The sequence below is a fragment of the Panthera tigris genome, chromosome C1 (assembly GCF_018350195.1).
Source record: "Panthera tigris isolate Pti1 chromosome C1, P.tigris_Pti1_mat1.1, whole genome shotgun sequence".
NCBI lineage: Eukaryota > Metazoa > Chordata > Mammalia > Carnivora > Felidae > Panthera > Panthera tigris.
Window position 1 is genome coordinate 36,690,184 of NC_056667.1, and position 13,321 is coordinate 36,703,504.

At 56.6% G+C, this 13,321-nt stretch overlaps 2 protein-coding genes across 4 annotated transcripts in view; both read right to left on the reverse strand.

Moving 5' to 3' along the window:
• Positions 1 to 862: 862 nt before the first annotated feature.
• Positions 863 to 12,723, reverse strand: KNCN (kinocilin). Its single transcript, XM_042997005.1, has 4 exons — positions 7,354 to 12,723; positions 6,194 to 6,262; positions 5,414 to 5,488; positions 863 to 4,600 (listed from the first exon to the last, which is right to left on the reverse strand). Exons 1-4 carry the CDS (start codon positions 7,502 to 7,504, stop codon positions 4,521 to 4,523), a joined length of 375 nt encoding a protein of 124 aa, XP_042852939.1. The 5' UTR covers positions 7,505 to 12,723; the 3' UTR covers positions 863 to 4,520.
• The window catches only part of MKNK1 (MAPK interacting serine/threonine kinase 1), a 46,929-nt gene continuing 41,183 nt past the window's right edge, over positions 7,576 to 13,321 (reverse strand). The window contains exons 16-17 of one of the 3 annotated variants that reach the window (XR_006221363.1): positions 13,019 to 13,320; positions 7,576 to 7,621 (exon numbers count right to left, since the gene is read on the reverse strand). Coding sequence is in view for 2 of the 3 variants with exons in the window: in XM_042997002.1 (XP_042852936.1) it covers positions 13,158 to 13,320 (163 nt within the window). In the remaining variant the exon portion in view is untranslated. Of the gene's footprint in view, positions 7,622 to 12,812; position 13,321 lie in introns of those variants that run through there. The other 2 variants (XM_042997002.1, XM_042997003.1) reach the window with 2 other exon arrangements.

Genomic DNA, 13,321 nt, shown 5'->3' on the forward strand with positions numbered 1-13,321 from the left:
CAGGCCGCCCCCTTGATTTTGCTCAAGTGGAGCTGAACTCACCACGTGTGGCCAGGTGAACACGCTGCTTCCTGTGCCTGAAACATGGTCTACTTTCCCTTCACCTGGCTGAGTCCAGCTCAACCTTCAGAGTGCAGCCGGGACATCACTTCCCTCAGAAAACCTTCCTTAACTCCCCAAATCAGCAGGGCCAGATCAGGTGTCCAGGTCTGCATCCTCCAACTTTCTTCCTGGAGGACCAGCATTATACTCATCTTGTTTGCTGCTAGTCCCCAGTGAAGCGCCTGACTGTCCCCAGGTGCCCAGGGAATATTGGTTAAACAAACGGTGAAGACAGAGGTTGGTCACAGGGGTCTCCTGGCTTCACCTGTGTCCTGGTTTTGAAGTGACTCTATGCCCACTTCTCTATGCTGACTTCCTGTTCACTTTGGGCCTTGGGAACAATGGCAGTCAGCTGGGCGAGGGCTGGAGGTGGGTCCTAGGGCAAATTCCCACTGAGTTATAGAGCAGGGAGAGATCAGGGTCAGGCAGAGGGGGCCCAATGCAGTCACCCCATGCTGCATGTGCCCTTCTCCTGTTTTCCTCTCTTTCTCATCTTTTCTGGGAAGTCTGTCCCAGGCTACAGGTCCCTGACCCCTTGTCTGGGCACTACTCCGTTCTGCTAGGGTTTCGGGCTGGATGGAGCATGGCCTCCATTCCCTAAAGACTCCCCTCCTGGCCGCCCTCTCCCGCCGGTCTCATCCCCTTGACCCCCGCCCCCTCCTCAACCGCCCCCAACTCGTGGGGCTTTCACTTGCCTGGGCCAGTCGGTGGTCGGAGGCTTCTCTGAGCACCCCGGGCTAGCAGGAGGGGCCGGGGGGCACGGAGGGTGGGGGTGGGGAGCGCAGCCCCCAGGCAGGCCCCGCCCCTCGCGGCGGCGAGCCGGGAGGTGCGGCGGCGGGTTCGGGGCGCCCCTCGCGCAGCGTCGCAGCCGCCGCTGGGCCCCTGGGCTCCCGGGTGGAGCGGCGTTCTCACGGAGCGTCTTCCTGTCTTCCTCTCCGCACCGCCCCTCTCCCCTTCCCTCCTCTACGTTCTGCGGCTTCTAGCACCTTGCCCTGGGCTCCCAGCACCCCCACGGTTTCCAGCCCGGACTTTCGGGGCCGGACGCAGACGTTGCCACTCACTCTGGAGCGAGGGACGTAGGTGGCGCGGGTTCCGTCTGCAGCCCCTGACGGATTCCCCACCTTCCCTGGAGGGAACGGGGGTGGGGCTGTGGGGGCAGGGAGCCTTCTCTCGGGAAGGGGCTTGCTTTCAGCCACCCTTCCCAGAACACCGCCCACCAATCCCGCGCTCGAGAACGGGGTGTGGCCACGAGCCCCTTGTAGGAGGACACACGTGTCCCACTGGGATCTGCAAGAGGTCCAGTGGGGGGCGAAGGATGGAGAGGGAGGACTGGGTGGGAGACTGAGATGCTGATTTCCAGAACCTGGAGTTCAGCTGGAAGAGCATCTCCTCCAACCTCTGTCTTCATTCATTTGCTCATCCATTCATAAACCCTCTGCGATGTGAACCACGTGCCAGGCAACGTTCCTCCTGACAGTGGCCCTGGGAAGGCGGCGCTACACTCATTCTCTGGCTGCAGATGAGGAAACTGAGGCGCAAGGCCCCACAGCCTCTTGCCCAGAACTCCGGCCCCCGGACTTGTGGACGCAGAGGTGGGATGTGAGTCACCCCCAGACTCCAGCCCAGCCTGGTCAGTCCTCCAGGTTGGCCAGCAGGGCTGTGACTTCCAAGGGGCTGCCTGGACCAAACCAAGCACTCCCCACTTCAGTGAGTTCTCTGACCCATGGTGGACTTTCCCTTCACCTGGCCAACTCCAGCTCAACCTTCAGAGTGCAGATGGGACATCACTTCCCTCAGGACGCCTTCCTTAAACCCCCAAACCGGCAGGTGAGATCAGGTGTCCAGATCTGTATCCTCCAACTTTCTTCCTGGAGCACCAGCATCATTACCCCCTGTGGGGCCAGCCAGGCACAGCCACAGTTGAGGGTTGTCAGAACTGATTTCATTTATTGAACAGACCACTGGAAGAGCTGGGTCCAATGACCTGTCCATGCCCACATCCACTCCCACTGAAATACTGGAGGGTTCTGGAGCTGCTCAGAGGTGAGAGGGCACTTCCTCCCTAACACTGCCCACCACACCACCCTGCCTACTTGGCCCAAACTCACCTTCCAAAGGGGGAGAAGGCATGAGCTCCACACGGACCACTCCTGTGACCAGGCTGAGGGGGTGGGGGCATGGGGGTGCAGTATGCACTTGGGAGGATGTATCTGGACATTCACTTAGACTCGGGGACAGGCAGTCTCGGGGTTTCAGGCCCTGAAGACTCCCACAGTTTCAAGGGTCCTTTGGACCCCTGCCTAGTTCTTCCCCAGTGGACATAGCCCTTGCCTTTTTATGTGTTCATTCCTTACTTTATTCTGCTCTGATCCCCACACCACTCTGTGCCGGGCTCTGCCAGGCATTGAAGATGCAATAGTCCTGCCTTGGGGAGATCGTGTTGGGGAAGCGGTGGTGGTGGGCCAAGGGCTACCACCCTCCCCACAGCCCAGGTTCCACTTCACCCCTTCCCACCCCTTCCACCCATGGGCATCTTTCAGGGTGCTTCAGGTAAGGATTAAAGATGGGCAGGAGGAAGGGTTTCCTTATTGAGCAAGGAGGGGCCGCTGGGCCCAAGTTATGTTGATGATAATGACGTTGAGGGAGTGGAGAAGGGTAAGTGATCAGGCAGGAGGGAGGTGGAGGGGAGGGAAGTAGAAGGAGGGGGACTTCCCTTAGGCTGGAGGAACCACAGGCTCCACAACTGGCCAGCATTTATGAGTGGAGGTCTGTCCCACTCTGGTCAGGGAGCTGGTCTCAGTGCCAAGGACAGCAGAGGGTAGAGCCTTGGGTGGGGAGAGAGGAGCCCTCCCTGACTATAAGGCCTGGCTGCACAACCTCTCACCGCGGGACTCGATGAGTCCTTTTTTCTGGAGGGCCTCAGCTTTCCCATCCGTACAATGAAGTGGCCTCTCCCACTTTTGGTTTGGTTTTGCAACATCTGCTGGGTACCTGTGTGCCTGGTCCTCTGGCCCTTGCTCTTGAGAGGAGGAAGGTGACAAAGACCACTCAGAATGATATGGGCTGTGGGAGCACAGCACAGTCAGGGGAGGCTTCTGAGAGGAGGTGTCATCTGCACTGGTCCTTGAAGAATGAGACTCTTCCTAGCTTGTCCTCTGCTCACAAACATGAACAGAGGCCACATGGAGCAGATGTCTCTGTAGAGGTCAAACACCGGCTCCACCTTGAGGGTGTAGGTGAGTGAGGAGTGGTGTGGAGGGAGGCACAATGTTTTCTGCATAGCCACACACACGTGGGCCAGGTCCTCCTTGCCCCAAACCACAAAGATACATGGGGCCTTGACATGACTCTCCAGGGAAAGATTGGGGAATTGTTTTTGTGTTAAATTGATGCCACTAACATTTATTGAGCACCTACTGTGTACCCTGACAGTGACTGGAAAAGGGCAACGCACAGTAGGTTTCAGTAGGATTAAATAATTGTTTTATGAAAAAGGAGACTTCAGCCTGCCTGGACCCCGTGGAGGGAGAGAGGCACGGGCTGCAGGAAGATGATGGGGAGGGTGTTGTGTTAAGGGGATCCTTGGAACTGTGCCTTTCAAGGTGAGGGCTTTGGATAGGCAGAGAGGAGTGGGGGGCCTCCAGGAGAACACAAGACAAAGCGTGGAGGCTGGAATATTTGAGATTGTTCAGCAGCGGTGAGTGGGTAGGGGACAAGAGGGAAGGCTGGAGGTCTTGTCTGGGGTGAGATCACAAAAAGCCTTGGATGGTGGAGTCACACACAAGGGTCTCAGGACAGGACTCAGTTCAGGAGCCACCTCCTCCTGGAAGCCTCTAGGTCACTGCCTTACCTGGGCCCCTGTCCCAGCATGACTATTTTGTTTGTCTAGGACATGCTCCTGTCTGGTTTGCTATTGCTGAAAGCCTGTACCTAAGGAGTGGCCCAAAGTTTTTGATATCCAGAAAGAATCTGTTCCAGCCCTTCTATCTAGCCAGTGAGCTCTAGAAGCCCAGGGCCAGGCCTTAGGGGCTGAGGGGATCCTGTCTGTGGCTCCTGTCAGCCTGTGGTTCATTTCTGTGGCCAGGCTGGAGCAAGGGCCTGAGGTACCTCTGGCCCCCAATTCCAGAGAAACCAGTCAGTAGATCAAAAAGGGAAGAAGCCTGCTGAGCTGCAGTCCAGAGAGAAAATCCACATCAAAAGCCTGATACAAGGGTCCCCTGTGGAACCTCCAGTGACACCTTTGCTTCAGGCCCTGCTCTCGGCCACGTGGAATCCATTTTCAAGAGCTTTGCTCAGGCGAATGCATGTCTGGTGTCTCCAGGGCCTGGTTCACCTCTGGTTCGGGCCCAGGAGGGCTCTGAGATCAGGGTAGCAGGCAGAGAGGGAGGGAGGGCAGGGGGTAACCCCTCAGCCCTGCCTCAGCCCTCCCCAGTTCCCCGGCCCCCTGGCTTCAGCTTCTCCAGTGTTCTGCTCACAGTGGACAGGCTGCTTCGGGCTCCTGGGGAAGAGACCAGCACAGGGCTGCCTGAGTAGACAGATTCCGGATCAGAGCAACCCAGAGGGACCAGTGGGGAGAGAGGGGAGTCCCAGGGACAGTTTCAGCTGAATTTAAAGAGGCATGGATGGTCAGAATGGCTCTTCAAGAGGACAGCAGCATGGTGGGGGCAGTTACAGGCAGGACTCGGGGCTGACTGCCTGGTTTCAGTTCTGGCCCCACCACTTCCTAGCTGCCTTACTTAATCTCTCTGTGCCTCAGTTTTCCCATATATAAAGTGGGCTTAATTACAGTACCTCCCTCATGTGGCTGTTTTGAGAATAGAACAAATAAATATATGTAAAGTGTTTGGAGCAGGGTCTGGAATGGGGCCTTTTGCTGGGATTAGGCATCCCACCACTGGCAGTAGATGCTGTGGGCGAGGACCATCTTTGAGAAACTCCTGCCCTAGAATTTTCCAGTGTGTGGAGGGAGGGGAGGAGGAAGATGTTCCATTTCAGTTACCAGCTCTGAGAGTTGGATTCCATCATGGGAGAAGAGAGAGAGAAAACATAAACTGAGACATGGGACCAAGGGTCGGTCCCAGTGTCCATGCCGGGCACAACAGAGAAGCCCTGAGGTCAAACAGGAGCCCGGCTCAGCTTGGAGCGAGAAGGGTTTTGACCAAACACATGGAAGAACTGGCTAACTCTGCTGGCTCCCGGTGACTGGGGACACCCCTTCTGCATGTCCCTCAAGGCTTCTCCCCGGGCCCCCCAGAGCTGCTCAGCCAGAGAACAGAGGTGGAAGATGGATTCTGGAGTTTTTAAAACTTACCCTCTTTATTGCCATTGGTGCTGGATCTTCCCTCCCCATGGTCTGGCCCCGGGTGGGGGTGAATTCTCAGGCTCCCTGCATGATAAGATCACCCCAAGCCCCCTGGTTACTAAGCCATTCTCAGATCAAGTCCTGCTTTGGGAAGGGAAGACCTGCCTGTTGTCTCATCTCCATCCCTGCTGCTGTCTTCACTCCACCACGTTCCTTTAGGCTTCTCACATGATCTGGGCTGGTTTGGGAGTGGAGATGGGAGAAATGGGCCCTTGAAGGGGAAGATGGCAAACTTTTTGAGGAGGTGAGGGTCGTGAGGAGAACTAGGGATATGGAAAGCCCCCCAGGATTGATGGAGATGGTAGCATGTATGTGGGGAGCTGAGATGAATTGAGGAGCTATACAGGGGTCCTGAGGTCTTAGGGGAGGTAGAGGGTTTTTATGGGGGCTCAGGAATGAAATGCGCTTATCTGGAGATCTCGGAGGCTTTGTGGGAGTTGGAGGCTCCCTCCGGGGAGATGGGAGTTCTAGGTGCTCTGAGCTGGTTCAGGCACCTTTGGAGCAGGCAACAGGCTGGAGTCTGTTACACCGTAGTCATGGCAATGCCAAAACACACACACACACACACACACACACACACACACACCCAGCAACTAACACACACAGCCAGGATCAGTCACACACAGGGTCTCAGTTCTGCCCCACAGTGGGCCACAGACTTACACACAATGGGTCTCACACAGCAGTCCTTGGAAGAGGGCTCTGCTGGGTGCTGGGGAGAGGACTCACCTATGGTGGGCAGGATGTGGTCCAGGTTGAACCGAGCCTTTAGAAAGGGGTAGGCCAAGATGAGGAACCCTGAGAAGAGAGACACAGAGGGGTTCTGTGATGGGGAAGGGGCCTGGTTAGTGCAGGCTGCATGGGGCTGTGGGTAGGCTGTGAGCCTGGGGGTGGTTTATGAGGGTGATATGGATGGGCATGGGAGGAGCATGAGTGTGCAGGTTGGGACTGTGAGTGCATAAATGTGAGCCTGTGGGAGTTTAGGGGGGCGGCTCCCCATCACCCAGCCCTAAGAGGGGGCAGGGAGTAGTGCCTCTTTGGAGAAGGGGCTACAGGCTGTGAAAGCCCGGGCTCCCGGCTCCAGCCTTCCCAGGTGCTAAGCATGTTCTCAGCTGGCTGGAAGTGGGCCCAGCTACATCACCACCACCACCACTCCTCTGTCCCAGTCTGCCCCAAGCCCGGGAGCTTCTTAGCATGCTCTTTCCCACCCAGACCTGTGGATGGGTTAGCAGAAGAGTGGACCCTGCCCTGCCCACCTGCATTTCATCCCCAGACCAAGTGTCTGTGGCTCTTGGCAGGAGTTTGCAGGTACAGATGCCAAGAACCCACCCTTCTGGTGCTTCTGGCTCTGCTTTTGGCCCAGGGTGGTGGAGTGGGGAGGGACAGTACTCAGCATCAGTGCGGGGATATCAGTGGGACTGGCCCAGATAGAGAGATGGATGGATGCCTGGACAGATAGACAGATGCCCTGCCAAGAAATACCAGGAGAGAAAAAGAAACCCTTTGAGTTGGATCCTCTCTTGGCTCACAGAGTGTCCCACTGAGACCTCTGTCCTCTTTTACCTGTCCCCTGTCAACCCACCCTCAACAGGCTTACGAATTCCACCAAAAACCCAAGAGCCCAGGGCTTGGGACTAGAGGGCCAGAGGGGAGCAGCCAGAGAGGAGCATGACGACCAGCTCCCTTCTCCCAGTCTCCCTACCCCAGGCAGAAGGAAGCTTACTCCAACCCTCCCCTGCCTCCCTGCGTCCCCGACGGCTGCTTTGCTCACATCTCTTTAGCTTCTATGGTCCCCAACCAATTCCTAGTAAACCAACCCTTGCCTCCATTTCTCATTCACTTGACTATGCCCCCCCTCCGCTCCCCTTCCAAGCCCAGCACCTGCTCACCCAGACTGGCGGCGCCAATAAAGATGCCACCCACGGCGGCTGCAGCTTTGGACACGGACACACCGATGATGATGCTGCCAGCCACCAGGCCGAGGGCCACACAGGCTAGCTGCAGGCAGCGGAAGTCTCTGCTGCTGATGGGGATGTCCATGCAGGCCTACCCAGGGTACCGTCTGCTGCCAGAGGGGCCTGTCCCCAGGAGAGCCCTGGAGGTCTCCGTCCTCTTGGATGTATCTTTGCTGGAGCTCCACCTTCAGAGTGGGAGTTTCTGGGCAGGAAGAGTCGAGGCTAGTAACCCTATCCCACAGCTCTCCCAGGGGCCCCCAGCCACACCTTGACCTAGGATCCCTGCCAGGTCACCCCAGCCTACTCTTCCTCCCCGGAAGGCCCCTGAATGTGGAGGCCACTCTTGGGACTCCTGCCTGGCCACATCCTGCCTTGGCTGCCAGAGTTCTGGAGAGCCGGGCCTGCTGTACAGGGTTGTCCCCTGTTAGCTTCCTCTCGGGAGAGCTTAGCCTGAGCTCTCCTGCTCAGGATATCCTGCCCTAGCTCCCTGGAACCTGCTTGGCTGCCCCTGGGCCTTGGCCTATTAAAGTTTGGCCTATTAAAGTTTAAAGCGGTGGGGGAGGTTGGTCCAGGGAACACGGGTTTCTCGGAGAAGCGGACAGCAGGGAGGTCCTGAGTTATTCATGAGACTGCAACACGAGCTGCCACCTGTCCCAGATGCCCACGAGGGCACGCAGCCCGGGTTCCACTGCTGGAGGGGGCAGGGTGGACTGGTGGCTTCATGCGGGGTTTAGCGGCCAGGGACGCGAGGAGACTCTCCGGCTACATGCTCAGGGCCCACCCTGCTGTCTTCGGCCATTTGGCACGCGAGACCTCTGCTCAGGGACTCGGAGACAGGCACAAGCATGAGACACAGGGGGCCTACAGGAGGCTCAGAGGCCAGAACAGTGACTGGGACAGGAGGAGAAAAAGGGGTTCACGCTTGCCCCCTTGCTCCTCCCCCCAGCCTGTCAACCTCTGGTCTCCTAAGGGGAGCAGGGCTGAGGGGTCCTGATTTGAGGCTGATCTCAGGGGACCTCCTTCTCCTCAACTAGGCTTGGTACCCACCCCCCTTTTAGTTGCCAGTGGGCTGGGAGGGATCCCTGGTAGGGGGCTGAGAGGGAAGAGCAGGGGTGGGGAGGCATGAGATAGGAGGAAGATAAATATGGGGAGAGGATTGGCAGGGGTGGAGTGTCAGCAGCCGGGGTCAGGAGATAGGGACATGGCTGGCACCTCTCGACCTCCTCTGCCCGGCCTATCTGACCTACTTGCAGTACCCACCAGTTAGAGGCTGGGCATTTGTAGCCCTATCCCACCCGAGACACAGCCCTCGCCACTGACTGCAGTCTCTGGGCCTTTGTGGATAAGGACCTCCCCGATCCCAGAATCTATCTGGGCCTGCTTCTATGCCTGGACCTAGGCACCTGGGCACTGTTCCCAGGGTCCCATCACTGGCCCCACTGGCCTCTCTTTGTGTGCCTCTGTCTCCCTGATGATGTCTGCCACCCAGCATAGCCAGGCCAAGGTCCTCCACCTCCATAGCTACCCACTGCCCCTCGCTCCTCCCCTTCTCTGCTGCTGCCTTCTGCTGAATGTCTGCTTAGCTGTCTGGAGAGCGCCTCCTTCCTGCAGGATGCTGCTTGGCCAGCCCCAGCTCTGTGAAGCTGTTCCTGACCATGCCTGAGGCGGGGGGTGGGGGAGGGGGTGCTGCCTACTGCTGCTCCCGTGTGCCCCATGCTGCAGTGCCCACCATCTGACCTCATCCTCTGTCTCCTCTGTGGACTGTGAGCCCCTCAAGGGCAGACTCAGAGTGAGCTCCACAGAATGCCATGGCTAGAAGGGACTCGGGTGAGGCTTCTGAACACAAGGTAGAGTTCAGGGAGGGCTTAGACCTGCACGACCACCTCAGGTCCTCAAAGAGGAAGGCTACAGGCACCCTGGGACCTCTGCCTCTAACAAGGGGCTTTTCTTGGGTGGGGGTGGGGGCCTGAGAAGGCCAGGGTCACCTGGCTGAGCTTCAGCTGAGGGAAGGCACTGCCAGGAGGCTGGAGAGAAGCCTGAGGCAAAGACAGGTGTGAACTCAAAGGTACATAGAGAGGAGGGGTGACTGCAGAGCACCAGGGGGCCCCAGGCTGTGTCCCTGGGCCCCAGAAGAGGAAGCCCCTGGAGGTGGGCATTCCCCAGTTACAGCGGCTGCTGCCAACGTTCTCTGTGCTTCTCTCCAGGATGAGGTCTGATTATTCCTCTAATTAGGCATCAAATGACAGCCCATGTCTCTGTCACACATAATTGACCCCCCCACTTACTAGTTTTAGAAGGAGCTGTCAAAATAATTGTTTATGAAAATGTGTTCTGAGATTTTGAGCTTTGGGAATCTCAAAGCCCTCACCCCCGTTAAGTGTTTGCATAACTCAGGCTGGGCAGGGTGTAAAGCCAAGGGCGGCTCCCACGCCGTCAGCGAGACGGGCACCTCACACTGTGGGTTTTGGGCCAGCCACTCCACCGCCTGAACCTCACTTTGCCCATCTGGTGAAGGGGGATGGGGATGGCAGAGGCTGGAGTCAGGAGGGCCTGCACATTGTGAGTTTCAGCTTCCAGAAGAATACTCTGCCTCTAAAAACTGGAGACCAAAGCTAAATTAGAGGGTTTGGGGTTTTTGTTTTTGTTTTTTTGACATTGTAAATTCCTCAGGGCACAAAGTCAGAGGAGGAAATATGGAGGAGAGACACATGAAGCTATTATCAGTTACAAGATCACAGAACTACAAATCCATGCAAGCTCCTTTATAGAACAGATGGGGAGACTGAGGCATGGGGAAAGGAAGGGTTGCCCCAGAGACCTTGACAGAACCTGTGTCCAGATTCCCGGCTCAGCTCAGAAGTACTCTAGCATTTCTTTGTCTCTGAATTTCTAAATTGTCTTATTTGAGGTGGGAGGAATTGGCAACCCCACCATCAGAGGGAGGCACTGTGTTCAGTCAAGGCCTCCATTTTTTCCATCACGACAGGGGAGTGTCATTAAAGGCTTCTTAAAACCTTTGGATGCCCATTAATCCATTGGTTATCTTAAAACCTTTGTGACGCCCACTCTTCCATTGATTAGAAATATAGAGAGGAAGGCTTGCCAATTCTTTCCTCAATATAGGCTGTTTCATCTGTGAAAAAGAAAATACAAGCCTGTCCTTGGGTGATGTGTTTCCTACAGTAGGTAAGGAGATGGAGGTCCAAGTCACTAGAGACTGATCACCCCACCTGTTCCCCACCCTGCAAGCATCAGAGCCCTCCTCGCTGAAGTCTGGGTCCCCCAGGCCTCTGGACTCGGGGGCTGTATAGGCAATGGGTCATCTCTGTCTCTGGGCAAGGCTGGGGTTGGAGTGCCTGCCTCTGCTCCTTCTTTCCCAGAGGTGCCAAGTCCAAGGCTGGCCTGGGGTGGGGAGGAAGAGTGGGTGGAAGGCCTCAGTGTGGTTTAGTTCTGTTTATTTTCCTTGAGAGGTGAGGACCCTGGAAAAGAGCGTGATTAATGCACCGATCCCCTGGGGGACGGGCAGCTTTCCCAGACTGTTCAGAAGCTAAACTCTGGGGAAGTGGCTTCCAAGGCAACTGCTACCATGGCAACAAGAGTGCCAGCCGTGGGGGGACCTTGCTCCTCGCTCCCCTCCAGACCTAAGCAGCTGGAGCAGTTGGCACGGGACCAGGGCACTGCTGTTCGTGGAACAGGGCTTTGGGCCAGGAGGGAGGAGGGTGCCCCAGAGCTCAGGCAGGTGGACACCCACAGGGAGAAACACTTGGCCCCTATGCCCAGGGCCCGAACTAGGGGTCAGATAGGAGTCTTACTAACTAGATTTGAGGCAGGAGACCTGAGGTCTAGGACATGCCGGCTGGCTGGGACCATCTTTCTCCTAAGGCCCAGTCCAAGCCTGAGCCCTAGAGCTAGGGGACTGGCCACCCCAGTTAAAGGCCTCAGAGCCCCCCTCAGTGTGTCTGCCATGCGTCTCTGCCCAGCAGAGCCAGGTACGTTGGCCTGGGCCTCAGAAAGGGCAGGGACTTCCCAAGGCCACCCAGTGAACAGTAGCAGAAGGACTAGAACATAGGACCCCTGAAATCCCCAAACTCAGACTCTGCTCTGGGCACCACAGCAGCCCCTTGGGGACAGGGAGCCCAGCCCCGAGGGGCAGAGCAGCCTGTCAGTAGGAGGACCCCACAAAGGGCTAGAAGCCAGACCCACCTGGAAAGCCCAGATCCGTCTCCACCCACACAAGCCAAGGAAAGGGGGAAAGCTCATCTCCATCACTGGCACCGAGTGGAATAATTCTGCCCTAGGAGATGGCAATAAAAACAACTACAACTATCACAGCCAACCTATACTGCGTACTTGCTGCGTGTGCCTGGAACTGCTCTAACACTTTGTTAATCAATCCACAATTTCACAACAGCACCAAGAGCTAAGCAGCCCCAATTTTTGGTTGAAGAAACTGCCGCCCAGGGCAGGAACTTGCCCAGGGCACAAAGCTAGTTAAGTAGCAGGGCTGGGACTTGAACCCCTGCAGTGCAGCTCTGGATCTCAAGTCTCTCTTGGGAGAATTCCATCTCTGTCTTCCTACCTATACAGCGAAGTAATTTTTTCCTTTCTCTGCTCAGTTCTAAGTCGGGTAACATAATGGTACTTTACCTCATATGAAAATTAAATGAGATAATGCCTAGAACTTTCTCTGCAAGCAGCTGTTCCTTAGTAAGCACACAATAATGCCAGCAAAACCAAAGTAGGCACTGTAGCATTTAAAAGCAGAGCCGTGAAGGAGGAGAGGGGCCTTGCTGGTTGGACTGGGGTGGGGAGGCAGGCTTGTAGAGGGCACAGCACAGCCTGAGCAAAGGCTTGGAGGCACGAGAGCCGGCTGGAGCTACATGCAGCTTGGAGTCGGGGGTGCTTGGTCCAGGAAGCCCCTGGAAGTCCCATCCCAGCTGGCCAACCTGAAGGACTGACTGGGCTGGTGCTGGAGTTGGACAAAACTCATATCATGGCTCTAAGCCCCCAGGGACTGGGAGACTTTGGGCCCAAAGGCTCCGATTCTGCAGGCCTGTTTCTCTAGCCCATCTCACTTCAGGTAGAAGACAGGATGTGAGGGTGGTAACAGTTACTGGGAAGGGAAGACAGTCAACAGAAAGTACGTCAGCGTCAACACGGAAGCACCCACACTGCAGGAGAGCCCCTAGAATGAGGAGCTCCCGATCCCATCACCCCTCTCTGCTCTCCATGGGGAGAAAATCTGCCAGCAGCACCTCGTGCACTGCCCTGACCCCTCGGACCTCCCCCTTGCCGCAGCCTTCCCACCCCTGCCCTCTCCAGTGTGGCTCTGAGGATGACACGGGACGAAGCACAGGAAAGCCCTTTTGCACAATGGACACAAGAGCCATGGCTGTGAGGTGCCAGTTTTCTTTGTTCCAAGTCTGGCACAGTCCGGAGCACACAACACCCCCACAACAGATCCTTGAGAAAGGCTTAGTGCTGCTCCAGACAGATGGGAGCTTTGTTCCTGCCTGGGTGGGGTAGCTGGCCTGGGCACAGAGCACATCTAATAAAATACTTTTTGAAGACGGCTTGTGTAATGGTTACTGATAGGCACCTCTTCCGCCTGATGAGGAGACCCTAGGGGGCAAAGGCTGCTTCTCACTCATCTCTGGGTCCAGGCACAGAACAGGAGATTGACAAATGCTGACGAACTTCATTTCTTCACGTAAAAAGGAAGAGCAATGATATCTCCTTCACCTTGTGTCGTGGGTCCAATGAGGGGCTAGATTGAGAGGTCCCAGATTGAGAGGTCCCACCAGGCGCACCTTCCCGGCACAGGGCTGGACTCGGCCCCTCTCCAGGAGGCCTGTGTCCTCAGGTTCACAGGGGCAGAAAGGACCATCAAGAAGGCCACAGC